At 39.8% G+C, this 27,515-nt stretch overlaps 1 protein-coding gene across 1 annotated transcript; it reads right to left on the bottom strand.

Moving 5' to 3' along the window:
• Window positions 1-402: 402 nt before the first annotated feature.
• TARS1 (threonyl-tRNA synthetase 1) lies at window positions 403-16,779 on the bottom strand. Its single transcript, XM_062612886.1, has 19 exons — window positions 16,663-16,779; window positions 16,202-16,282; window positions 15,130-15,320; window positions 13,798-13,921; window positions 12,551-12,672; window positions 12,247-12,364; window positions 10,822-10,886; window positions 10,662-10,740; window positions 9,964-10,110; window positions 8,943-9,041; window positions 8,044-8,210; window positions 7,352-7,514; window positions 7,126-7,263; window positions 6,298-6,375; window positions 4,353-4,453; window positions 4,129-4,233; window positions 3,381-3,453; window positions 2,552-2,666; window positions 403-882 (listed from the first exon to the last, which is right to left on the bottom strand). The coding sequence occupies exons 1-19, from the start codon at window positions 16,681-16,683 to the stop codon at window positions 734-736; spliced, it is 2,136 nt and encodes a 711-aa protein (XP_062468870.1). The 5' UTR covers window positions 16,684-16,779; the 3' UTR covers window positions 403-733.
• Between the last annotated feature and the right edge of the window lie 10,736 nt (window positions 16,780-27,515).

The raw sequence follows: 27,515 nt of genomic DNA, 5'->3' as shown, positions 1-27,515 counted from the left end.
CCTATGACGAGGAACTGTTCAATCAACATTTAATTAGTGTAAGACCAGCAGACAGGACTGCAATGTCTTACTCTCCTTGCTAAAGGAGACACTCCAAAGGCTGATGCAGTGCATGGTTATTATGTGGTTTCTTAAGCCTAAGGCCTTTAAATTTTCATGAAAACTGGAACACAAGAGGTTCCACTTAAACTTGAGAAGAAACTTCTTCTCAGTGAGGGTGACGGAACACTGGAACAGGCTGCCCAGGGAGGTTGTGGAGTCTCCTTCCCTGGAGACATTCAAAACTCGCCTGGACACATTCCTGTGTAACATTATCTAGGTGTTCCTGCTCCGGCAGGGGGATTGACTAGATGATCTTTTGAGGTCCCTTCCAATCTCTAGCATACTGTGATACTGTGAAAAACATTTGCTATCTAAATGAATTTTATCTTAACAGGGTAGTTAGAATACTATGGGTATCCCTGATTAACATTCCCATTTGCCCTTGCAGCCACAAGAAGTCGTTTCATTTTGCTTCATCTGACACTGATCAGAGGCCAGGAAATTTTACTTCAAGGTTTGTGAAAATTTGATTTTTACAAAAAAAGATGTTTCTGAGTAAAGAAACATCTCTGCTAAAATGAGTAAAAGGTCCAATGAGAAACATATTTCAAATCTAGTTCAGCATAAAAACTGTGTGGCTAACTGAATTAGGAAAACTAGATTTTTTTTATGCCAGGTAGAGCAGGTGGTGTTAAAATTCCTCCTCAGCTTGTCTGGAGCGAGAACGTTTCAGATCCAGCAGTCTCCCCACAGTGTCTGCAATTGTACGCTCACCATGCACCTTGTTATCTCGGGTGCGGATGTTAACTGTTCCACTTGCCTTCTCCTTTTCACCAACAACTAGAAACAATACAGATGCAAAGGAATGAATTTAACATTTAGCAAGCTTTTTTTTTCCCCTATTCCTTTAAATTTTAGGTGTACTAAACAAAAATTCTAAAAAGCTTATCAACTAACACATCAATTCCTTCTCTGCCCTCCTCCCAGCTGCCCCAGCTTAGATCCGTAACAGCCAACAGCCTTAGTCTTGTAAAATTTAATAGGTTTTAGCATGTTATGAACAGCACCTTAGCAAAATATGGGTAAAGATAAAAGTAAACTTTTAGTTCAGCCTGACTTACTTGTTATTAGAGACAAAGTCAAAATGAGAAATAAACACAGAATCATACAATCAACCAGGCTGGAAAAGATCTTTAAGATCATGAAGTCCAACTACTACCCAGAACTGCCGAGTTCACCATTGAACTGTATCACCAAGGGCCTCATCTACACAGTTTCTGAACACTTTCAGGACAGGGATTCTACCACTTCCATGGGCAGCCTGTTCTAATACCTGATTATCCTCTCAGTGAAAAAAATTTTCCTAATATCCAATCTAAACCTCCCCTGGTGCAGCTTGAGGCCGTTTTCTCTTGTCCTGTCACTTGTTACTTGGGAGAAAAGTAACCCACTTCACTACAACCTCCCTTCAGGTAGTTGTATAGAGCCTTCTCTTCTCTAGACTTAACAACCCTAGTTCCCCCAGCTGTTCCTCATCAGACTTGTGCTCTGGACATGGATTACTCCATTAGTAAAGATTAGAAAGACAACATGACTGTAAATAACCAATAGCTATCTTTTTTTTCTTTACAGAGACAGCAAGACAGTTTACTGGAAAATCACAAAGCTTTTTTAGATACAGATACCAAGATAACATATGTATGTCTCATTACTAATACAAGGTTGTGTTTCTCTGGTACCCAATCTACATTCAGCTAGGACAACTCTTTGAAACAACCTCTGAACATAAATTGGGTGAGATTTTTTCTCTGATAGACTGATCATTTCTTTTAGGTCTTGAAGACAAAATGCGGTTGTGTAGTTATCATATGCTTCAAGTTTTAAAGAAGAGAACTTTAGTCATGATTCTGTCAAATATATTCCTTCTGCTGTAATGGAACCCAGAGAGTTTTAGGGTCAATGCTAAAGCCTGGATTTACATGACATGACTTATGTGCTGCTTCAACTCACATACTTCAGGGTCAGTTTCTAAGTCTCCCTGCACCATCCTTTTGTGAAAGTCTTCTCCTACACATGCATGTATAGCTCCAGAGTGGACCACAGCTGAATGCACTGAAAAGATGGTAATTCTTTTGCTACACTTCAAAGAAAGAGCATTATTTACTATTGGGGGGGGGGGGGGGAGTTGAAAATCACTTAATCTGACTGATAAAAGGCAAGAGATTTCATAGATGTCTCTACACTGCTGGCCAGAAGACAGCAAAGGTCTTTTCCTAAAGCAGCAGGAATGCCTTGGGCCACAGTGATCTCCTTTCAGCGACAGCTATCCAAGCCAGGAATGCCCATCATGTAGGTGGGAGAGGCTCTCCGGAATGAAGACTCTTAGGAACAAAGTGACCTAAAACTCTGACTACCACTCTCTGCATAGCTCACAGAAGATCAAATACTATAACCCATGCAAGGAAATCAGCCAAGATAATAAATGTATAAGATAACAAAAATACATTACCCAGAATGAAGTTATACTGTGCTAGCTGAGCATTTCTGATCTTCTTATTCAGTGTGCACCCAGGATCTACATCAACATCTGCCATTAATCCAGCATCATGGAAGTGCTGCCTGACCTAGGAGAAAAAGTATTTAAACTGTCACTATAGGATATTCATGACAATAAACAATTTATGACTTGTAGACTTAAGCCAGCTAAGCTTACCTGACCCCTGAAACAAAGGCACTGTCATTAGCTCAGATGTTGGAGATGAGCTCAGTTCAAGTAATGAAAACAGGTCAGCCATCATGCAAATACATATACACTAAATACCTAAGCAGTTACGTGAATATCTAATGTTTTGGGCTGAACAGCAACTGGAGTTTGATACTGTAAAAGGCAGCATGATGGTGGATTAGTTTTCTGATTAGAACAGATTTTTTAAAATTCATCTTGCAGACTATTTATATATTGTGTGCTTGAAAAAGACTGCAGGTCTGCTGGATCCTCATTTTTCTTGCTGCTCTGCAAGATGTGGGAAACTAGAATCTGAGGGGTAAGACAGCTTTTGAGCTAGAGAAGAAAAAAGTAAGTTTCCCAAAAATAAAAGTCTTACAAGGATCAGCACTTATTTAAGATGCCCAAAATCCATCTCAGATCCACTTTACGATAGATCTACAACTTCCGCAGCTGTCATTGTAAGGTAAGAATGACACTATGCAATATGCAAAGACTTGTAATATTTATCTGAGATTAATACTCTGAATAACCAACTATCTCAATTAAATACAATATACTGAGAAAAAAAAAAAAGGAAAAAAAAAGAAAAAGTCCCCAAACACATACTCACCTTTTGAGCATATTCATCACATGCTGGTCCCACTGGTACCACCATGACCTGCTGCGGGGACAGCCAGAGTGGCCTTCGATAAACCAACGAAACAAGTTTATAAAGCTTTCAGTATTTTTTCAAGACTGAAAAATCCTATTAACAGATAGGACTAAGATCTATTTAAGAGACTCACAAAGCCAGCTACTTAGATTGGGTTCAGAGGTGATGACAGCCTTATACTCGTTACAGTTTATTACCCACAGAAAATGAGTGTCAAAGAACTGCCGCATAGACAATTACTTTCTGACCTGAAGACTCAAGTTGTCTTTACAAGAGGCAACAAATGATAATTGAGTTGTTGAGCTTATTACTAACTAATCATGGGAAAACATTTACTTTTAAATCTTGTTATAGTCAGAGGGATCATCCCCATCCAGTACTACAGCACATAAGGTAAACAAGATCATCTACATAAATGACTCTTCCCAAGGCACCCCAGCTGAAAAAGCAAAGTTGAGATATACACCTTGGGCAGATAAGATGCATGCGGCACCTGCACAAGTGGTATCATGTAGAGGCTACCGTATCTAGACTCATTTAATATCTAAAGACAGTGGTTTAGAAGGATAGCCCTGAGGTGTACCTACAGCACATCTCTATAGCAAGCAAGTACAACACACCGTCTCGATTCTTGCATGCTTGAGGCTAATTTATCTTCTACATAAAACATCTGCTCAAACTGGAATAATCTACTTTTCAACATTACCATTTGCCTCCATAGTTTTCAGTTAGAATGGCAATCATTCTCTCCACAGATCCCAGGATAGCCCGATGAATGATAACTGGTCTTGTCTTGTCATTGCCATCATGGCTGTGAAAAACAATGGAGGTTTTTAAATGTAAGGTTTTTTTCTGGATGTAAACTTATGCCTGTAAGTGACAGGAAAGTTGAATTACATAGCTGTTAATACCATCAGCCTCTGTGCTTACCTGACAAAGGTGAGGTTAAATCTGACTGGCAGCTGGAAGTCAAGCTGGATTGTAGCACACTGGTGGTAGCGGCCAATGGCATCTTTAATCTGAATGTCAATCTTAAAACCAGAAAGACAGAAACCTTTTACTACAGTTTAAGATGCAAGCATGTTCCTCTGAAAGCAAACACACTGTTTTAAGATGGAATGTTTCACTCAGTGCAGAGGAACTGTATGTGGATTTAGACAATATAGTTTTACTTCAGCACACATGAGGATTTAAATGATTTGCAGGTTCTGATGCAAACCATGTTAGAGCTAAAACCAGGGTGAACACGTAGAGAGACATTAACTCCGACTATTCTTTGTGAGTTTCAGGCTGGGACTTTAATGGGCCTTTCTCACTGACAGAATTCAGCAACATACAAGTGCAAGTGCAAGATTAGAACTGAACATGTATCTCCAAACAGGTGACTTCTTTAAACTCAAACTGGCAAACTTACACTCCTGTTTCATGCAGTATTTGAATACTCCGTAGCTAATGTTACACATTCAGGGCATGAACGTGGGAGATCACTTACCAAGGGAGTTCATCTTAGTGACTGACACTTGTTCTGCACTATGACTATCTACAGTCTAGCCTATTCTTTCATGTCTTACACTTTAATCTGGAATAGTCATGATACAAGTTAGACAAACAGATGGACAGAAAACAGTAGGTTTATAATATCCCGATCTTATTCATTTAGAACACTGCTCTCTTATTCATCACTTTACCAGGATTGCTGTATGCTGGAGTTGTGTGCCTGATTTTGATTTATGTATCAAACAAACAGGTCAGCGTTCTACTAACTGAAATTCTAAATGTCTTCCAATTTTGCATTCAGAAAGCAGAGCTTACCATAGTTCAGCTAGTCACCAAAAATACTAAATTGCAACCTTCTTTGATTTCAAACCACTCAGTTACAGAGTAGAAAAAAGTCCAATCCAGGTAGTTTAAGTTTCTCTAGATGTAGAGCTTAACTGAAAAATGGAGCTTTAACTACTTTCCATTAAAATCAGTGCAAAATATTATGTTTGCTCTCTTTACTCTGGCTAGGGTGTATTAGGAGCAAGTATAAAGTTAATTAAGGTTAAGAAAGGTTCCTGATATTTGCTGCCTTTCAAATCAAGTGAGGGAATTACTGAATGTAAAATGCAAAACAAGATTATGAATGATTAGCTACTATAATACATTTCACCTACAACCCACAAAATGAAATTGATCCAATTATCATAAAAAGAGAGAAATCAGAATCAGTTGATTAGATGACTGAATGTAGGCATAGATGTAGCGTAGGTTTATTAGGGAAAGATTTACAGTAATTTTACAAGCCTGTGTGTCCCTACGCTCAAAGGTATAAGGGAATTTCTAGAAAGCCCTAGTTAACTGAGGAGATAAGCTTTAAAAACCCCAACAAACCCAAAAAAACAATACCAAAACCCACCAGCAACTCAATACAGCTACAAAACTATGCCAGTAAAAAGTAGTATTTTTCAAAATAACTGTTTAACCAGAAAGTTTTTGTTTTTCTCATGACTTGTGATTCACTTACTACCCAATGGATTATTTCTCATGCAGCAACTGCTCTACTAACACAGCTCCTACAGTGCCACCTTCTGTTTATGTCTCCCACTAAACTTAGCAGCTCTGTTTAAGCAGCATACAAACGGTTTATGCGTGTAAATTGGGTTTAAGTGAATGTTAAGGCTAAGTGAAAGCAAGGGTCAGAGAGGACTATTTCTCTCTCAAGTTTGTCAGAGTTTATGTATCTGGAAAAACCACAAAATATCAGTCAGGCAGCATCTTAAAATGGTATTAGGTAACTACAAGAAAAAAAAAATCCCTTCTTATAAATCCCAGCTCTTTGACTCATCCAAACAGAATGAAAAGTATAGGGGTTAAGGGTTAGTAACACACCAACCTTAGGTCCATAGAAAGCTCCATCACCAGGGTTTAACTCCCACTTCTCACCAAAGTCATTTAGGCTGTTTTCAAGTTGCTAGAGATAAAGAACACACACACTCAGTGTTTCTCAATCATTCGCTGTCTTTCCATGTTACAGCATCACGTCAACCTGCTACCACAGATATGTGACACTACCAAATTTTCAGTACTTCTCAGTTACTGCTGCAACTCATTTATTTTCTGAAAAATAAAAGTTTTGGAAGAACCCCAGCATGAAAAAAAAAAAAGAATAAATTTTTTAAAAAAAGGTCCAAATTTAACAAATAAACAAAAAATAATTAAACCATTCATTTAGGAAGAGGCCAAACAAGCAGTGTCAGCTAAGAGACAAGAAAGCTTTATGCTAGATTCAAAGTTTGTAGATAATATTGGCAGGGCATCAATCCCAATACACCCAGTATCTATTCCTGCTATATCTTCTTCCTAGCACTGCACCTGCAGGGGTTAACCCCATCTCTTTCACCATGAAAACAACTGTACTTTTGGAAAATGGCTCTATTATAGAGACTGCCAGAATTGGCTCTCCTCCTCCTTTATTTTTTTATTATAAGAATATACAAGGAAAGAGAGAAAGAGAGCGAGCGGTAATTTGATTTTGACATTGGAGATCGCTTTTGTATGGAGGGTAAGCTATTTACAGCAGCCAGACTGAACTGAAGACTGTTATTAAAGTAATGTTGCTGATGCCCAGCTGTCACTACAGTTCCTAGAAGCCAATATGTTCTTACAGGACTTTAAGCTGCAGCCTTTCTTTCATACAAAAAGTTGGTAAAACTACTGTTACCTTTTCAGCTTGATTCCACACTTCAATATCTCCCAGGTACTTTTCAGGACGAGTGGAAAGATTCAGTTTAAAGGAAAATCCAAAGACATCATACACAGTACGCAAGAACTCCAGACAACTTTTAATCTCCTCTTCAATCTTTAGAAAACAGGAACAGAAGTCTCAAATATGGAAAAATCAGTCATTCTGTTTTTAATACCTGACTTAATTTAACAGCAGCCCATACCTGCTCTATAGCACAGAATATGTGAGCATCATCCTGCTGGAACCGGCGTACTCGAGTGAGTCCTGTGAGAGCTCCAGACAGTTCATTGCGATGCAGAACACCAAAATCAGCCAACCGTAGTGGCAACTCACGCCATGATCTTGGGCGATGATCAAACATAAGGCTGAAGGAAAAGTTTATTAGTTGAAGCTCATCCAGAATCAATTTCTGCAAAGAACAGACAGTGAGAAGCAGCCAGTACCTAAGCAGATGCCCATAACGCCAATGATGTAATCTGAATACAGCCATCATTCACATCTCCTTTTGTCAGGGAAACAAACAAGATAATCCTTTTATAACCAGTATGCTTCCCTCACCAAACAGAGAAGATAAAACGGTTCCTAAAACTGAGCATTAAAACCTGAATGCCTAAATTGCCACAAAATTGACAATGACCTAGTATCTATTTTGGATACCCAGGTTTTGTAGTATCACTGTAAGCTTCAGCTCAAAACCACAGCCACTGTAATGATGGAAAAAATGGTATTTTTCAGTGTCTCAAAGAGAGCATGTAGTCACCAGGACTCATAATTACATCACTCCTGACAGCATGTCACATCTGGATACCGGAAGACCTCTTTGCAATTAAGCAAGCAAAAGAAACAGGATTTGTGTGCATCATCTTTGGTAAATTGGATTTGCCATGTACCTACCAGTGTCCTGGACAGTTCATAGGCTTCAGAGCAAAGATTTCTTTCTCTACTTCAAAGGAGAACATGTTGTCACTGTAATGCTGCCAGTGCCCCGAAGTCATCCAGAGTTTGCTGTTGAAAACATTTGGAGTAACAACCTCCTGGAATCCACGTTTTCGATACTCACTCTGAAACAAAAGACCCAGTACACAAAATAACTAAAAGGACAGAATTACTAAAGTAATGCTACTCAGCCATCAATCTGCAGCCATAAAAATATACAAATGCTGCCATAAAAAAAGTCCCTGACTTGAGGAAAGAAGAGGCTGAGGAGAGTAAAATTCAAGTTGGACATGCAGGATACATCCCTTCCACCAGCACCACCCTTCCCCCAAACAATTCCTCTGTAGCAGGCAAGAAGAACAAGTTTCTTCCCTGCAAGCAAAGCAGCAGTCTGTAATTACTCGGTGACACTTGACAGTACCTTGCAGTGCTTATGTACAGTAATAGGACACACTTTAAATTGTACAAGATCAGGATTTTGTTTTATCCCTACACATAATTTCATAATAAACAGCTCTATAGAGTGAAATTTAGTAAGCTTATTAAAACAAATCAATGTGCATCAGTGGGACAACTGCAGTGTAAGCTTATTGCTACTATTAGATGTTAAAGAATTCATACTATCATTATCATAGCTTTAACTGCAGGTGTAAAGCATTGATAAAAACGTAACTTTGTAGAGATTGTAACAACACCAATTCAAATAAACCAGGTTTCTTTAGTTCCATGGCTTACAGAATGAAAGATCCAACTAACTTGAAATGCAGGGCTGTTCTACTGTTACACGTAGCATGCTGTTACATATTTTTCTAAAACTAAGCAATTTCTTCTATAAGAAGCTTTCCAAAAGACCTTACCCGGATGAATTCAATTAATGTATTATAAATGTAGGCTCCTTTTGGCAAGAAAAAACAGCTACCAGGGCTGAGCTCATGAAAGAAAAACAGTTCTTGGTCCTGTAGAAAAACAGATTTGAAAAACTTAGTACTTGTACACCATCTTTTCATTTAACATTCACAAATGAATTATTACTGACTTGGCATCACTATTCAAAGTTTGGGTTTGTTTGGGGTATTTTTGTTTAAAAAAAAGCAATACCAATAGATGAGATGCACTTTCATTAGTATTTACATCCCCATCAATACTTACAGAGGAAGGAGACTGTTCAGTTTCCAGTTTCATTAATGATGCTCCTAAACTTTGCACTTATGTGTAATTCCTAACTGTGCCCTCAGAGCTTCCTTTGTACTTTGGCAAGAGATACTTAGCTCTGCTTCTGCAGCTCTTTATAATTATTTGCACATGAGCTCAAATGTGTCACCTGTAGTTGGCTGTTGTGACAAACTATGTACATGCTTGTGGCCTGCACATATAGTGAATTTTTCTGTGTATTTCCCTGGTGTACTAGCAGGAAACCTTGTAACAGTGTTCAGGACTATCTATTAGCTGACAGGCATTTCCATCAAAAAAACAAACCCAAAACCAAACCAACCAAAACCCCACAGAAATGTATAAATCCTGAAACCACACAGAAAAGAACTGTGAGTGAACAGGCTGCAGCAAACAGTGTAGGAATGAGCACTGCCTGCAAACTGAAGAGCTCATTTTGCAGACTGAAGTGTCCATGTTCTGTTGTGACTGGTATGTGGAATAAAGATGTCAACATGCTTAAAGCAGCAAAAGGTTTAAAGAGAAGTTATTTGCTTTAAGATTTTTTATGATCTTTGAGAGAAAATTACCCAAATTTGCAACTCAGCTAAAAGTACAGTTGTGTCACGTCTTGATTATGGCAGCACATATAAACTGTATTAAAGATCCTTCTTGTTAAGGGGCTTCAACCACACAGTGTTTGTGAAATACATTAGCAGAAAAACTCACCCGCCCAATTTTTCTGTGATCTCTGCTTTTAGCCTCCTCCTGGAATTTCTCCCACTCCTTCAGCATTTTTGCGTCTGGGAATGAAATGCCATAGATCCGCTGGAGGGATTCCATATCAGCCTTGCCTTCCCAATAGGTAGAAGAATTCTGCATGCAAAAAAATAAACAAAACCTTGAAGAAAAAACGGAGCCTCCACATTTTACTACTACCGCATGTGATTATTAATAAATCAGCATATTTAATGTAGACCAACTAAAGCATAAGGAGAGTCTTAATCTCACATTTACAGCACTGATCAAAAAAATCCAAAACAACCAGGTGGTTTCAAGCTCTCTGTTGTTTTTTTAAACCTATTCGCTCTCTTTTAGCCACCCTATTACAACTATTTATTCAGATTCAGCTATAACCATCAGCTGAGCAAAGACTATAAACACTAATTGATACAGTTCAGCTAAGCCTTAAGCCACACTCACATTTCTATCTGTACTGGAGTGTAGGCCCTGAACACCTACTTGGGCTTCACACCACCTGAGTATCATTCTAGAATGCAACCCCTTCCCAGTTTGTTGCAGTGAGGTTTTGGCCAGTCTACCCATTTCACAGTACATTCTTGGGTAACACACCATCCTGTGGCTCAAAGACAGCAATGCATTTTCAGTGAACACATTTGTCTAAGCATTTTTCAGCACTTACTTACCTTATGAATTTTTATGGTCTTTATCTTGCCAGTATGTCTAACATGAGGCCCTCTGCATAGATCTATCAAGGGACCACACCTGAGAGTAGGAAAACATTCATTTGGTATATTTCACCCCAGAAAGATACATCCAGTAATATTATCATGTGTGTGTAATTACCTGTATACTGTTGTAGTTGGAGTAGTGACCTTCTCATTCAGGATACGACACTTGAATTTATTATACTGAGAAGAAAAGCAGCATACGTATTTATTATCTCCTTGTTAAGCAGAAGGATGGCCAGCAGTTTAAATTACTTGCAAACCTGATGCTGTGCTGCACCAGAAGAGCATTATAAAAGACAGACAGAAGGACAGTCAAGTAGTGGAGCAAGCTGTCCAGACAGCAGGTTGTACAGTCTCCATCCACACATGTTCTGAAGACCCAACTGGACAAGCCTTTAGGAGGCTGGTCTGATTTTAGTGCTGACCCCATGCCCTCTGCTTAAGATTAGACTGGAGACCTACGAAGGTACATTTCAACCTAAATGCCCTCTACTCTCAAGAGACCCCACTTGAAGCACTGCATGCAGTTCTGGTGTCCTCAACACAGGAAGGGCATGGACCTCTTGGAGCAAGTCCAGAGGAGGGACACAAGCATGGTAAAGGGGGCTGGAGCACCTCCCGTATGAAGACAGGCTGAGAGAGCTGGGGCTGTTCAGCCTGGAGAAGAGAAGGCTGCGTGGAAACCTCAGAGCAGTCTTCCAGTATCTGAAGGGGGCCTACAAAAATGCTGGAGAGGAACTCTTCACCAGGGACTGTAGTGATAAGACAAGGGATAATGGGTTCAAACTTAAACAGGGGAAGTTCAGGTTGGATATAACGAAAAAATTCTTTACTGTGAGCGTGGTGAGGTACTGCAACGGGTTGCCCAAAGAAGTGGTAAATGCTCCATCCCTGGCAGTTTTCAAGGGAAGGCTGGACAGAGCCTTGGGCAACACGGACGAGGGTGAGGTGTCCCTGCCCACGGCAGGGAGTTGGAACTAAATGATCTTAAGATCCTTTCCAACCCAAACCATTATATAATTCTATGGTTCCCCTGATCTCCTAACAGTGGAAACTGAGTAACATCTATCTTGGGAATGCCAGGTAATTATTTACAGCTAGGTGCTAAAGACGAAGGATCAGATTTTCGTGTTCCCTGGACCTCTCAGAAGTCCTCATTCTAAAAAATGTTCTGTGAAGCCTTCTGAATGCATCAGCACATGCAATAGTATCACCACAGCTCTTTACTAACAGCCAATATAATACAGACATACAACATAACTGCACATAATATATTGCTAATCTACATCTGTGGGAAATAAAGAACATGGCTTCAGAGATTTTGCCAAGGTCACACAGGGGAAGTATGAGAATTCTGCAGAAAACCTTCTGCACATTCCTGTTTTTTTTTTTTGTTCTGTTAAATACCACGAATCAGCTTATAAAAACATACCACCTTAAAAAAAATTAACCTTCCTCTACCACTAAGAGAAATGCGGCTAAAGTTACAAATACTTAAGTAAGTGCATGATGCTAGAGACAACCTTCTGAAACAGCTTACCTTGAACATTTCAAGCAGTGTTTCCTTCGTAACTTCCAGTCTTTCAAAAGCTTGTTTTTCCTTCATTATCTTTTTGCATAAGGTTTCCAAAGCAGAGAAGTCATTACTTGATACACCCCTAAAATAAATACACACAACAGTGAATCGTTCTTGCTTTCATTTGCAATTTCTGATCCAGTTGCAATGAACCAGCTTGTGGATGGGACGCGCTAGAAGGAACTATGTTCTGGGAACAGGAAGGTAACAGAAAGACTGCTGTGATAGCCACTGCCCCGCTCCTATTAAAGAAACACACAAAACCTACCCTTCCTCAAGGTACATGTCATAATAAAATCCATTTTCTATTGGTGGGCCATAGCACAAACAGCCACCATAGATTCGCTCCATAGCTTCGCCCATTATATGAGCACTTGAGTGCCAGTATACCTAATGGAAGCAAAAAAAGGGGATCAGTCAGACACACACAGTGCATTACACAGAGTATTTCATTCAAAACCTTTTCCGAAACCCAAAATCTGCACCAAGTACCCTGCTTTCCAGGGTACTTGATGGAGATTCCACATTGGAGCAGTCTGCAGAGAGGAAGTGTCCAGGCCAGCCACACTCTCATCCTAAGCACCGATATACGCCAAAGGTAATACTTCCACTGGAAAACTGTTTACAGTAGCAAATAGTTCTTATTTTCAACTATCACTGAAATGATTCAGTCATTCTCAAGAAGTCAGGAAAACAATTCAGAAACCTTTTTTTCTTTTCCTATGAACTTCAATCAATCAGCTCTGCATAAAGACCAAAAGGTGCACTTTTAACATAAGGTTGTGGTCCTCATGTAAAGATTTTATGCACAGGAAATGCTGCACTGAAGTACAACATTTCAGTTAAAAATTATACTCCGTCTTGTAGTTCACCTGAAGTTTTGACAAATTAAAACTGTATCTATAGGACTTAACATCTGCTTTTATTTGCACGGTACAGAAAAAAATTAATCTCACAGGAGCCATCATTTTGCCAATATGAAAACCCTAAGTCTGAATGCAAGACCTCTGTTATGGTGTGACTGACAGCTTCTTGTACCAAATGACTTTTTTCTGAAAACAGTATTTACAAATTTACTGGATATTCACATTTATCTGAATAAGAAGCCAAAATAAAGTATGAACTTTTGCATGTACAAAGTAAAAAGAGCAGCCTACTCAGTGCTTTTATGACTGTATATACATTTGCACTCAGTATTGTGTTCGAAGTCAGTGCTGAAGAGATCAGTTCAAAATACCTACATAAACATGAAGGTTGCATATATAAAGTTTTAACAAGAACAGACTTACATAAACTACAGCAACTGCTAGCAAATGTGGCTATAAATACACATCGGAATGTGTATAATCTGCACTACTGCAATTCCTTTGTAAAGAACCAATAGAAAATGTAGATGTACACAGCAAACCTGTTCCCTCATCATTATCTTCTGAACATGGTGAAGATGTAAATAACTAGTCTAGGCTAAGCTTAATGCAAATCCAAGGGCAATCAAAATTGGCAGAAGATACTCACTGCTTGAGCCTCTTCATCTTCAAACTTAAGCAGCTCCAGGGTACAATCCTCCTCCAAAGGACGGTCTAGATCCCAAACCATCTTGTTCACTTTAGCAATAACAGTGTTGTCAGCTAAACTCTGACTACAGAATAAATACACAGTATATCATTTTGAAATTGGCAAGTAGAAGTTTCCCAAATTCACCATCCACACTAAGTAAGGTTTTCAGGAGTGCTCAGAGTAGATACAGTGTCATAAATAAAATTCAAATAAAAGAGTAGTTTAGCCTGTCTTTAACATTCATGAAAATCGTATTTGTATCACAGAGATGAGGGAAGAAAACTGCTGTATACTTGACATCAGACATTCATTAACACATCTGACTTAGAGACAGCCACATTAAAGTACTAACCTGACTTCAAAATCCTACAGCAATAAAAGAGCTTCTCTTTCAAAGATTATCAAATACCATTTCTGATGTTGTAACTTTATAGTTTTATTTCTAATAAGCAAAAACCCCTTTCCTTGATCCCAAAACACAAAAGCAAGAAAGGTGCCAATGACAAGGCACCTAACAATGAAAAGAAAAAAAAAAAAAACAACAAAAAAATGCATTTCATCTATAGGAACCACCCAGTTTTTGTAATGTTAACTGTCAGGGTGTCCAACTTCTATTGTTCAAATCTTGTCCACAGAAGCTTGAGTAATGTGGAGATGTGCAATGCGTGGGTAACCCCCATGCAAGAAAAAATGAAATTAAGGGAAAAATACTCCTACTGTTAACTCCCTCTAAAATCAACAGAAACATCACACAGCAGTCATCTTCCCTAGCTTGATTCAGCCTGATTTGCTGTGCTAGTAAGCTTAGTTAAAAATTAGTTCTTCACAGTGAGGGTGGTGAGGCATTGGAACAGGCTGCCCAAAGAAGCGGTAAATGCTTCATCCCTGGCAGTGTTCAAGGCCAAGCTGGACAACACTTGGGCAACATGGTCCAGTGCGAGGTGTCCCTGCCTATGGCATGGGGTTGAAAATGGATGATCTTAAGGTCCTTTCCAAACCATTCTATGATTCTACAATAGTACTTACGGGGGAAAATACGCAAGTAATTTGTGTCTAAAAATCCCAGTTACATTCTTAAATAATTGTAGAAACTGTATCTTCAGAAGGCAAAAAAAATACACTCCAAAACTAAAAGCCTACTGGTTACCTCCTGCATATTATATACAAGACACCTTGAGAGGCCTTGAGATAAATTACTGAAGTTATATATTACATATACCCTCTCAGCTACAACATGCAAACACCGAGCTGTCTGAAAATGACTGAGCATGTCACAGAATAGAATCATACCTAATTCCACAAGCAATTTGATAAGGAGTAGTCTTCCAAGATTCAGCATCAACTTGCTTGCCATCAGGTAACGTAACTTTAATGGGTTTACTGTCATTTGCAGCTCTTTCTGCAAGGAGCGCATCATGTTCAGCTTTAAGTTTATTGTACATCTCTAAACGCTCACTGATAAATGCAGGCCAGGGAGTCAGCTGTATATAATGAATAAAGACAAAGGGGAAAAAATCAATAGATTATTAGAGTAATGTAGTATCACATTATGTCAAGAATGAAAACAGAATGGATGTACTTTTCACAAGCACCTTATCTATACATGTGCTATATCTAACAATCATTATTATTACAGATTAATGATATAGTATTAATGATCTATTAATAAAACCTCAGCTTAACAAAAATTACCTCTTTGAAATATACCACTGTACACCTGTTAAATAAAGCACACATCTATTACTAGGCTACACAGTAGATTGAACACCTTTTTAATAAGCTACACAAGGACAAAAATCAATTTGAAAAGCCTGCAGAAGTTCAACATAAAAACAGATTTTTTTGTATTAGGTCAAAAAACTGAGGGAACCCCTCTACTTTGAGCCACCTGGACAGGAACTGACACCAGCCCGCATAACACAGAATTATGTCATGTCTATCAGCCTGGGTACAACCAAGGCTGTACAGCTGTGCAGCTGGCTCAGGATTAGCGCTGGTGAGCAGCTGTCCCTCTCTGTGCAGTCAGAGAGATCTGTATTTACCCACCATCAAGATGAAAAAGACACAGCACCTTACACTGGACTTCCTCATTCCAGATACCCACTACTTACCGCAGTTTACCACTCAGTGCAAACAGGGGCACAGTGAAAAGCAACTATGGAAATCTGAGCTGCTCTCCCATTGCACCAATACCACTTGGTGTAGGTAAGCAACAAAGTCACTTCCCGGCAAACTCTGAGGAGTTACTGTAACACCAGATAAAAATACCTGACAGGGATGAACTGCAGCAATGCCAGCAGTGTGTAACTGGGAGACCTCATCTTTGAAGCCCTCCACCCCCCGTGGCCGAAAGGCAGCTCACCTCCGTCCGCCCTCCATCGCCGGCCCCCTCATTCATCTTCTTCTTTCCGCTCTCTGCCTTCTTTTCTCCCCCAGCATTTACCTGAGGAGGGCGAGCACCATTTCCTCATTCTCCAGCAGCGGCTCATACTAGGGCGCTTTAGCCCCCCCCCCCCCCTCAGCCCCGCACACCAAGGAAAAGACCCGGCCTCTTCACCCCGCGGAACCGCAGCGCACCTCCCTGCTCTGTACCTCTAGATAAACCCCACTGCCTTTCTACCCTGGGACCCCCCCGGCTATGAGAGGGCACGGGAGGAAAGGCCTCGCTCCCTTCTACTGCCAGCACCCGTCCTCCGGACAGGGCTGCCCCCCCTCCAGGCCTGACGCAGGAAAAAGGGGCCGCCCCGCCTCAGGGTAACCCCCGGTGAGCGGAGTGAGGGGCAGCCGGTGCCCCAGCGCGGCCCGCCGCGGAGCTGGGCCCACCTGGCTGTCAGCGCCCGCCATGACTGCAAGCGGAACCTCACAGCGCAGCAGGGAAGGGGCGCATGGAGCGCCGCGCAGGCGCCTCTCCCCAGCCGCGGCTGATGCAATTGGGGGCGGCCGCAGGGTCGGACCCGGCCCTGCTCCAGCTGTGCCGAGCCCAGCCCAGCCCCTGCGGCCGGGGCGATAGGGCTGGAGGGCAGCGCCGTGCCGCCAGGGCTCGGTGGCCGAGGAGGCGGAGCGGCGGCAGCGCGGGGCTCCAGTGGGTGCCTGAGCAGCGCAAGATGGCGGAGCTCCTGGGGGCACCACTGAGGGCTGGAAGCGGGGCCCGTGTCCTCACAGTGCTGCTCTCCTCGCTCCTGAGGGGGGAACACAACCAGGCTTTCCCCAACAGCAGGGCTGTAGGGCCCCAAAAGGGTGGCAAGGGGCTGAGGGGCGGGGTGGCAGTGAGGGAGTCCGCGCTGGTGTTCCCCTGAGGCAGAGGTTCGGTCAAGGATGGATCAACTAGTAAGAGAAAACTAGAAGAAAAATCGGATTGACCAATGGCTGATTTCCCAGGAGGGAAAAAAAGTGGAAGACGTTCTGAGGGAATTCTGTCAGACCTGGACTGCAGGAGTGTGGCTGCTTTGCTTAGAGCTGTCCTATTGAGGGAACATTCAGCATCTTTAAGAAAAGGATATGATGTTCAGGCATGGCTTTTTGGTTTGTTACTCTCTTCCCCTTCACCCCCTGCTGATGTGTTGTTTTCATATAATAATAAATAATTTTCATATAGAAAAGTTACTCTCAGTACATTATTACGGTGCTGTGGACTCCCAAAGCAGTTGGTCCCAAGGCCTGTGGTGTGTTAATTTAGGAAAGGTGTTTATGACAAGATTCCATGTTCCGAAGAAATCACAGTATAGCTTCCTTACTTGGAAGGGTCTCTCTCAGAGTCTCTGGTTTGGGCCTCTGCTGTATGCACAGCAACCCACACCAGTTCTGCCTCCGTTAATAGATGCTTCATCTGCAAGCAGTGATCTGGGATTTTAGAGTTTCAGTGAGCTAAAAAGTGCTCAGGTGGACATCAGAGCGCCTCAGACTCCATGGAGTTAGTGCTGCAAGAAAAAAAGTTCAGGGAAAACTAGGCAGATTAGTATAGCTTTCAAATACTAGCTGTGTAGCTGCAAGGACCATTGAGAGAACATCACTGCATTAATTAATCACAAATTGAGAAGCTTAAAAATAATGCAAATAGTCATATATTTTTAAATTAATGCAAACATATGTTTAAATATTAACATCTTTTGTTAATATAATAATAAATGTATTCCTATATATTATACATTAATATATATTTTTAATACATATATATATTAAAATGAAAAGGTGTAGTAAATACAAACTTAAAGACAGTATCAGGCCTAAACCTTCATAATTTATTTGCTGTCTAAATGTAAAATATGAAGCATAAATATTGCAAAAATATTTCTTGAACAGCAGCATTTAATAATATATGTAAGTTACAGCATAGTAATACAGTGTTTAGTGTTATAAAGAATATTTTTAATATCTATATATATTTTAAAATAATTTTTATATTTGAGATGCCTTCTAAAATCTCTTTGAGTGGAAGAATTACGACTAAAAGCACAACGAAAAGCTTATAGTTAAATTATTTAAGCCAAAATGAATGGAAACCTAATGAAAAGATGATGTAAAGCTTTCGAAAGCAATTGTCCCTTACACCAGGCGATGGCAGCATCGAACCACGCTGTGCTGGCGAGAAACATTCTCGAGGGTACTCACAGCTTTAGGTAACAGGATTTATGGAATAAAAAAGGAAACTAATGGACTGTTTTAGTAGCTTCGCTCTGAAGGCGCGTTATTAAAGATGTGTGACTGAACTCAACCGGACGCTAAGCCAGTGTAAATTGGTTTCAGTGTGCTTTAATGATTATCGCCAAGTGAATGAATGGGTGTTTCTGCTTCCCTTGGAGTTTGTTGAATAAAATGTGGTTGGAAAGTTTGATGGGAATTGCAATGTCATTTGGCTTATATTTCACTTAGGAAAATTAAAAATACAAACGAAATGAAAATTAAAATCAAAATTTAGAAAGTTAATAAAAAGGAAAAAATATGTATAAAAGTAATCAGGATTATTAAAAGGAGAAGAGAGTCAAAAAGAGTGAAAAACAAAAGGTAAATGAACATACAAGGAACTGAGGAAGGGGAAAAAGAGGATCTTTTAAAAAGTTTTCTTCAGGGGAATATTTAAGAAAAACATTTCACAACCTGTAACTCATTTAGAGTAAGTGAAGTGCTACCAGCTCCCATTACAAAATCATGCAAATATGGAAACCTCTGCTTTGAGAATTGAAGTTTTTGCGCAGTTTTTTTCTGTTTTAATTTCACTTAGGCTGATACAGCAAAGCAACAGACTTCTTACAAGTCCAGTACAGCAAACTTAGAAAGGTACATTCAGAAATTTAACCACTCATGAAGTGAAATAAAAAAATAAAGTTGACATTAAATTAAAATACCTGTGAAAATAACTGAAGTCCTGATTCAAAGCAGAATGTGCCAGGAAAACTGGATCTGAGCCTTGGCCTTTGATACTGTTGCAACTGTTGTGGCCTGATTATTGGAAGAAAATAGTTCTCTTTTTAGGAGGGTAAGAAAAATAACTGATACTTCATGCAAAGAAGGAGACCAGTTTAATTTGTTTCTATTTACATGAAGGGTTCATGTATAGCCACTACAGTATGTAGTCCAGTAGTCTTTGCGGTGCCAACAGGTTTTCTATACCTACCAGGCATTATTCTGCTTCTTAGAGAAGAGATGCGTGGTTATGCTTGATAGGGAGAAAATCCTTACTAACATCAGAAATCCGACTGCCGTTTTGTAAACTGGAAGCACACCACAGAGTGACAGCCTTGTCTCACCTGTGTCCCAGGGTGCAGGTCCTTGTCAACTGCCTGTCTTCCTATCATCTCATACCTGCAGCTGTGGAGACAATACATTCACATTATTCAGGCTCAGGGTGTACTCTACTACCGGGCAGGGTTTTTCAGTAGAATACAGTAAGGTTATATTTGGTCAAATGTAGGAGACATAAACCCGCTGTTTTCTTTTCACTTAAAGTCAGGTTTGGATACTAGTCTCAGGAGAAGCTGTGCTGTTTGCAGTTGTGTGGATCTGTGACTGCCACTCTGCTCTCCGCTCTCAGTCTTGTGTCTGGGCTGTGAGACGGGGATTCAGAGCCACTGTTTTCCATTGCTTATTCTTTGGTTAAAACAGCAAGGCAGCAGATACTTAAAAAGAGAAATAAAATGCAAGCGATTTCATGAACTGAGGGAGAAGGGTGATAAACTGGAAAAAAAAATAAATAAAAAAATTAAAATCACATGTCCTTAATTGTCCTTAATCTCAACTTAAACTCTTACAATGAACTAAAGTTAAAAACCATGATACAACATTTTTGCCAAACTTCTGGCTCTTGGACACACCCTTGGGTTTTGTACCTAAATATAAACTAGCTTTTACTATAACTGAGCATCATCAAGCTATTCTACTACATAAAACGTTTTTGCCTATACAAGGAATTTTCCAGAATATAAAATGCTTTCTTGGTAACCTTTTTTCACTAACAAAAAAAAAAAAAAGAAAAAAAGAAGAATTATGATTCATTTTGGTGTATTTCAGAATTTAAAGTCTGAGAGTGTGGTTTATTTCAGATATTTTTGGAATAGTAAAATTCCAGTTTCTGAAGAGCTTTTTTTCTCTATGGATATCACTGATATTTTTTCCTCTGAGAATAGTCTTTTCTGTGAATGTAACACCAGATATATTTACATAATATCGATACAATGAAAAGTTGGATTTCATAATCTATGAAATTAAACGCCCCAAAGAATTACCCTAATCAGGCATCATTCCTGATACTCTTAGCAGAAAAAGCAGTGACTGCACATTATGGAGACCAAACTGTTCCTCCATCTTCTCTGTGAGCAGCATCCTCTGTGCCATGGTGTGATGTGGCACATGGAAGAATTTTTTTCATAATGTGATTAGAAGCAAGAAATGCATTTCTGAGTCATTCCTTTCGTACAGTCCATACCATCAATTTTCCGTATTCAGTTTGTTACTCCAAGCAATCTCCTTCATACTCTATAGATGTTTTTCCAAATGATTTTCAAATACCAAAGGAAAAAACATTCTCACATTAGCTTCCCCTGCAAGTTTTTTTGGGAAATGGCAGACAACACAGGGAAAGCAGACATTGTGTCCTAGGGGTTTGTTTCCTTTGACCATATTTTTCATTGCAGCTATGACTTAATTTCACACATTTCCAGTTAAATTCATTTTATTTGAAAAGTACGTTCTCGGTTTCTCATTTTAGCCATGACTCAAATGTTCTGGTGATCTTCTCATTAACATCCCTTTTTAATGATGTTTCATGGACACAATCCAGTCACATTGCTTCAAATAAAGGAACATGTGAAAGCTGATGAAAAGAGGGACATCTTAACTGTGAATTTTGTCAAACCTCTTGTGACAAGTTATGCAAAGGGTTTTTTTTTTCTTTGTGATCTTTTCACTTGGAAGTATTTGGAATCTTACTGAAAATAATACTAAACTGTTAAATCATGTCAATTCATGTCATTACAAAATCATCAATTTCTAACCTCAAGTACAGAGGACAGAAAACTCTCCTCAATTAGCAGTAGCTGCCAGAAGATGGGCTCCTGAGGGACTCCATTGTTAGACGCTGATCAGAGGAAAAACGCTTTCTGAGGGGAGATAGAAAGTTTCATTTACTTAGTTTACCTGGAAGAATGGAATGAGACATCTTGGCAATAATGTGGAACAGAAAAAACAACTGAACACTTATCTTTAAAACATCTGCTCCATATGGAAGGACCACAACACCTCTTTTCAGTCTTCTCTTTTCTAGACTAAGCAAACTTAACTTTTGAACCTGTCTCAGGGGGACACACTTCCAGACTCTGGCTGTTTCCTTGTGAACTATCCAGTTCGTCTGTGTTCCTCTCAAAACAATAGTGCTGAAAGCAAACACAGTCCTCCTGCAGAGCACAGAGGAATTTTGCTCGGACTTGACGGTATCTCAGCAAATGTAACAGTATTGTATTGCTCACTTGCCTTCAGTTTGTGGCTTTTTAGGATGAGCAGTGCTATGCTATACCATACTGTGTGCTGTTTTGCTGTACACTTTCCTGATGGGCAAAGCACTGGACATTATTAAAATGATTGTTTGACTTCAAACCGCCTCTCCAGTTTGCTATGCTCATCAAAATTTTAAAGTATTTGTCAACACTTTTTCATTTTGACATGTTCACAGATTTTTTTGTACTCTTTCCTCCTTCATACACCTAATGGCTTTTTGGACAAGAATGAAACATGGGATAGAATCAGCTTGAAATAGCCTTCTAGTTTAACACAGTTTCATCTAATCATACAAGTGTTCAGTAACTAATGAAGCTGATACTAATACAAACTTTTTTGTTTTAATAAAGTGATTATTGTCACAGCTTATTGCAACTTCTCATTGCTCTCCTCTCTCTTTGATACCTCCCCATTAATTTGTCACGATTCTGACTCTGACTTCATGTAATTCTTCCATCCTTGGAAAGCATTGCATTATTCATCATATGTGCTATATACTTACATAGCCTGTGCTTCTAGGCTGTGTACATCAAGCTTTTCTTTCACAAACATCAAAGGGTCCATCACCCCTTTAAACAACAGTATTGTTCAATGTTGGCATCAAGGGTAAACCACAAAAGAATGAAAGGTAATTTAAAAAAATATATTTTCTACATATATGTTTATCTTCTAGATCACCTCAGTCCTGTATGCCATCTTGAGTGCAGCTGCCTTAGGGTAAGAAATTTGTTACTGCAGCTCACCTGGAACTGTTTTCTCCGCTACACCAGAAATTAGCACTCCCTCCAGTCTCGTGGCATTTCTTCACGTGGAGCTGCCCCCTCGCCTGGTTCTCCCAGATGTCCTTTACACCCAAATCATACTGACAGAATGGGGGTAAGTAGCAGCTACACATCCTGTTGTCCCGGCATATCGGGAAGAACAGTAAATTCTTGCAGCAGGACCCAGCCATCCAGTCAGCTTGGGGCTGGAGACCCATCCTGGCAGTCCCTCATTCACACTCGCTACTGCCAGAATGGGTGTGACCTCAAGCCATCTTTTTTCCCTTGTTTTGGATTAACGGCAGTCCAATAGGTTTTGGCAAGAACTGTTGTACACAAAAACCAGAACAGTCCCACTTCAGCTACAGATCACACTGGGTTTTTGCTCTGCTCTGTCCTACATTGGACCAACCTCCTGACTGCCCTTGAGGGAAAATAGTTGGCCAAACTCATCTTCCTAAAAAGATCTGTCTGGTATTACAATAGAATGGTATAACAGTTGAAGAAAAAAAGAATTAAACCCTGGTATTTTCTGTCCTTTCTTTCTTATGTGAAAACTGTCAGGAAAATTTAAGAGGAGAAAAGAAGTGTAAACCCACTTACTTCTTCAGAAAGATGTATGATTCCTGCTAACATTTCCACAGTTGCATATGTTTGCTTTTTCTGTCTGCTTTGGCAGCAGGAGACATGGAAGGGTTTTTTTTATTTTTTTTTTTTTTACAAATGCAAGGAATGTGTCTGTCCTTTTGACCTCAGTCTACAAGTGCACATACAGGAGAATGAGTTAAATGTTTTCAAACCGTACGTACTTTTATTTGTGTGTGTGTATCTCATGACTTACTCAAAGCACTTACTCATCGTGTCAGCAAAAGCAAAATAGACAACTAAAGGAAAGAACAAGTAGGCTTTTAGGAAATACGGGGCAAATTGCATAGAAAGAAGACGTCACTTCCTAGAGGTCTCTACTGTCAGTGTGCACATAGAAACCACACAACCAAAAGGCCTTTCTGTCTTTGCAGAGAGGATGAGGACACCTCAATTTCCTCTTCCTCTGCTTCTGGCAGCTTGAAGAAGTGAGCTGTTCTGCACTGCCTGGTTCCTGCCTTCTAGCAGGAACTAGAGCCTGTGAACCTCTGGCAATTTTGTTTGTTGACCTCTTATCCATCCTGGTCAAATTAAATTACATTAACTGATGCATGAAATGGCGAGTTCCTTGTTAAGATCAAGATCTCTTTTGACTTGTTTTGGTGTATAATGCTTTATTGACTACTGCTATCCCACTCTACCCTGTGCTGTTTTCGTTATTCTACTGTGTCTTCCTCCATCCACACATGTGCTCCTGAAGCCTTTTGTTCTTCTTCCTCGGTAATCTCATTGTTCCCATTCTAGGGGTGTGATGACAAACGACAAATGTGTATTCCACTGAGTCCATGCATTTATTTCTTATCACATCTATACTTTAATAAACTGGAAATGACAGAACTCCTGAAGCACATATTTTTACTTAATTAAATATTTTTTAAATCGACTCACAGGAATAAGATCTGTCAATAGTATTAGAAAAATTTCTTCCCATGCTTTCCCCATGATCTTAATCAGCATGCAAGAGAAAAGACATAACGATGCTGTCCATTCAGATTTCCTGCTCTGCCACACCAAATCAACTGCAAACCGTATCAATGAATTCAGAATATTCATAATCAGCTCCCAGGCTGATATTACTATGTAAACTTATACTGCCTGAAGTGATGAATACCCAGCCAACGCATAGGTGTTTGGTTTCTTTATGTTGTGAGACTTCTGTTCCATTGATACATGAACACATCAGAATAGTTCCTGCTTTGAGATTACACGGAACAGCAACACAGCTCTTTGGATGACAGTGGATCTGGGGTGTCTGATCCTAACTCTGGTTTTGAGGGACACCATGGTAACACGTCTACCATTTCTTTTACAAGCAATATGGACACCTAGTGTAGAGTTACTAAAGCTCAAGCAGAAATGGTCTTTGCTCTCGAAGCCTTTAAAGTCATGTGGCGAGAACTGCCATGATGTTGGTAAGGAACAGCAGATGTTTGTATTTTAGCACTTCCTACTTATCTTCTTGATGGAGATAAATGCCCATAAGGAACAAGGTGGCCATTGTCCTATGCACTTCAGTGGTGACCATCGAAGGCTGAACTGAGCTCAGGAAAGAGTCCAAGACATTTACCGTGGTAAAACCCCAGGTACAAATTTTGTAGGTGTTGTGCTATGACATGGAAATGAAAACAACAGTGAAAATCATAGCATCACTTTGATCCAAATCAAGATACTTTATCCTTCTAATTTAGTACAGTTAGCATAAAGAGTATGTTCTATATCCAGATATTAATCTATAAATATGGAAAATGGTTGCCTAAAGGAAGTTAGTATTTTCCAGTGTAGCCCAGGCAGAAGAAAATGGTGCATTTTGGAGACGGGCAATCTGATAGGATACTTGACCAGGTTACACTAGTAATTGCTCTCTCAATATTATTGTCAACTCTGAAAGTACGTGTAAAGAGTACAGAGGAAGAGTGGGGAACCCTTGTTTAAATTGAAAATAAATACAAACCCTTCTTTCTTATTAGAAATAAAAGTTACTTTGAAGGTTTTATTGTCAATTTATGATAAGGATGTCTTTCCACAGGCTTCAATGGAACCATGCACGTGTTGTAAAAAGCTAACGATGTCAACTTATGAAAAGTATGTCCTTCCACAGGCTTCAGTGGAACCATGCAGGTGCTTTAAAAAGCTAACGAGTAATGTAAATAACATTTGCTGTGTATGAAGCTGCATTTTGCCCATGTCATATGGGGTGTCAGGCATTCAAGTATTATTCATACTTGAACAGCCATGACAGGAAACTTAATCTTTATTATTCGTGGAAGAGGAAGAAGTGGGGGGAGATTCACTCTTTTTTAGCCTAGCATGATTGAACAGCACATCTCTTGTGGGACTGCATTTCAGCTCACCTTCCAGTATCGGTGTTAAAGGATGGGTAGCAGTAGCACTGAGTGATTGTTGAGGACCATCAAGCCAGGATTTTAGCAGCAGTAGTGAAGGTAAGCAGTGTAGTGGAGGGATGATCTTGAGATCACCTTAGACCTCTGGGACATCAGTTTGCCCTCCCAAGTCCTGTCCTCCCCATTTGTAAAAGAAAAATGACATCCACCTGCCCGCCTTCACCTTACTTTGTGCTCTGAAGTGGAAGGTGTTTATAACAAGAGTAGCAAGTTCTGCAAAGTTTTGTATACTGTATGTGCATGTATGCTCACATTTTATGTGTGCACTTTTGTTACTCTGTAGTTATCATATACGTATCTACAGAGAAGTTGGTGTCAATTAAAAGAAAACCAAGTAAATATGTCCCCTTTCCCTCTACTTTTTTTAGCATCAGACTAGTTCATGTTGAGTTTTCATGCTACAATATTTTCACTTAAAAACTGTTTTCATTTTTACATAAAGCAAGTATACAAAGGTAAGAACACAAAGCACAAAAAGAGAACCCATATACTGTTGCAGTAAGAAATCCCTTAGTTGTGTTCCTAAACAGGGCAGATTCCTTGAAATAAAAAGACAATAGTTTTCTCAAAAAACAAGGAAAGAATTTAGAAGTCTGAGAGCAGGATGTATCTGCTGCACAGATGACGTTAAAATACTTCATCTTTTCAGCCTCTAGGGGGGACTGTGTTTTCAGCGAACCTGAGTTTTCTCCATCTGCAGCAAGCAGTTCAGACTGTTGCTAACGCTAGCTGGAGCGAGTGAAGTGATTCTTGATTTGTGTATGAGTTATTTCTAGGGGAAAGATAGCCTGTGTCTGAAATTACTTTAGTCCTAAAGGGCCAGCCTGAAATCTCTGCTCTTGCTGCAGTCTGCAGGCATTCTGCCTGCTACTGATTCACAAGTGCAGGATTGGTTCCTATTAAAAAGCATTTATGTAGCTGAAAAAAAGTAAAACAAAATGCCCATGGAGAAATGTTAAAGTTATCTTTATGGAAAACACTGTAACAGCGAGGTGGATTAAGTGACATTTTGAATTGGGACTAACGAGTAAATTCTCATGCACAACTTTCTGGCTCAGAGAAATAAATCAATCACAGGCTGGGATTCTTCTTTATAAAACCAGTTAGGGTGAAGGGAAACAACTGAAACGTTCATGACACTTTGGGCCCTCAGAGACAGTTTGACTCCCATAAGGCTGAATGCAATTGTTCAGGTGAAAAAGGACCACATGCTGCAGGCCAAACCTTTTTCTGAAAGCATCAAGATTGGTCTTTGATGCTCCTACTGCTATACAGTACTGGCAAGATGCCTTTTGTTTCTCTTTTGCCTCATGTTGGCCCTGCTTCTCCCACTCTGATTCATTCCCAGCAGCACTTCACCTCACAAGGAGCAGTCAGTGTGAAGGGATGGCAGCCCTGAGATTTATGGGCTTACTATCTCTTCCATTGTGTTTACACAGCTTACGCTCAGAAAAAGTCAGCTAGCAGAGTATGGAACTCACATGTAAAATGGAAAAGATATTCTGGCCAGGGAAGGGGGAATCAAGAGAAATCCATCCAGATTTCAGTGTTGTAAACACATCTGTAGGGTCATCATAAAGCAGTGACTACAAAGGTCAGCATTTCAAAATGTGTCTTAAGAAAATGTTTTTGCAAGCTTCGTGGTGAAGATGGGTGGTGTGTTGTATATTGTAACATTCCGCTTAATCCCCACTATGTTATACGGACTCATTTACAACAAAAAAATGCCTGACATAACTTACAGCACAGGAACATACAAGACCAGCTTCACCAGGGAGGATGTTTATGTAATCTTCAAGAACACTCTGAAGTTCAATTCAGTAATCAAATAAAGCTATGTGAGAGGTACATTTCTCAGGGTCGCTACCCACCCTTGAATTTC

This window comes from Pezoporus occidentalis, unplaced genomic scaffold, assembly GCF_034315485.1.
Source record: "Pezoporus occidentalis ecotype Australia unplaced genomic scaffold, CSIRO_AGI_Poc_V1 ctg162, whole genome shotgun sequence".
In the NCBI taxonomy this organism is placed as follows: domain Eukaryota; kingdom Metazoa; phylum Chordata; class Aves; order Psittaciformes; family Psittacidae; genus Pezoporus; species Pezoporus occidentalis.
Note: the sequence above shows the minus strand (reverse complement) of the source record. Positions and strands in the feature narration are given on the sequence as shown.

Coding starts and splice junctions, on each gene's coding strand:
- TARS1 (XM_062612886.1), bottom strand. CDS start 16,683: ATGGCGGGCGCTGACAGCCAG. Junction 3,454..4,128: donor GAAAACTATGGAGGCAAATG/GTAATGTTGAAA, acceptor GGTTTATCGAAG/GCCACTCTGGCTGTCCCCGC. Junction 2,667..3,380: donor GTGATGAATATGCTCAAAAG/GTGAGTATGTGT, acceptor TTTTTCTCCTAG/GTCAGGCAGCACTTCCATGA.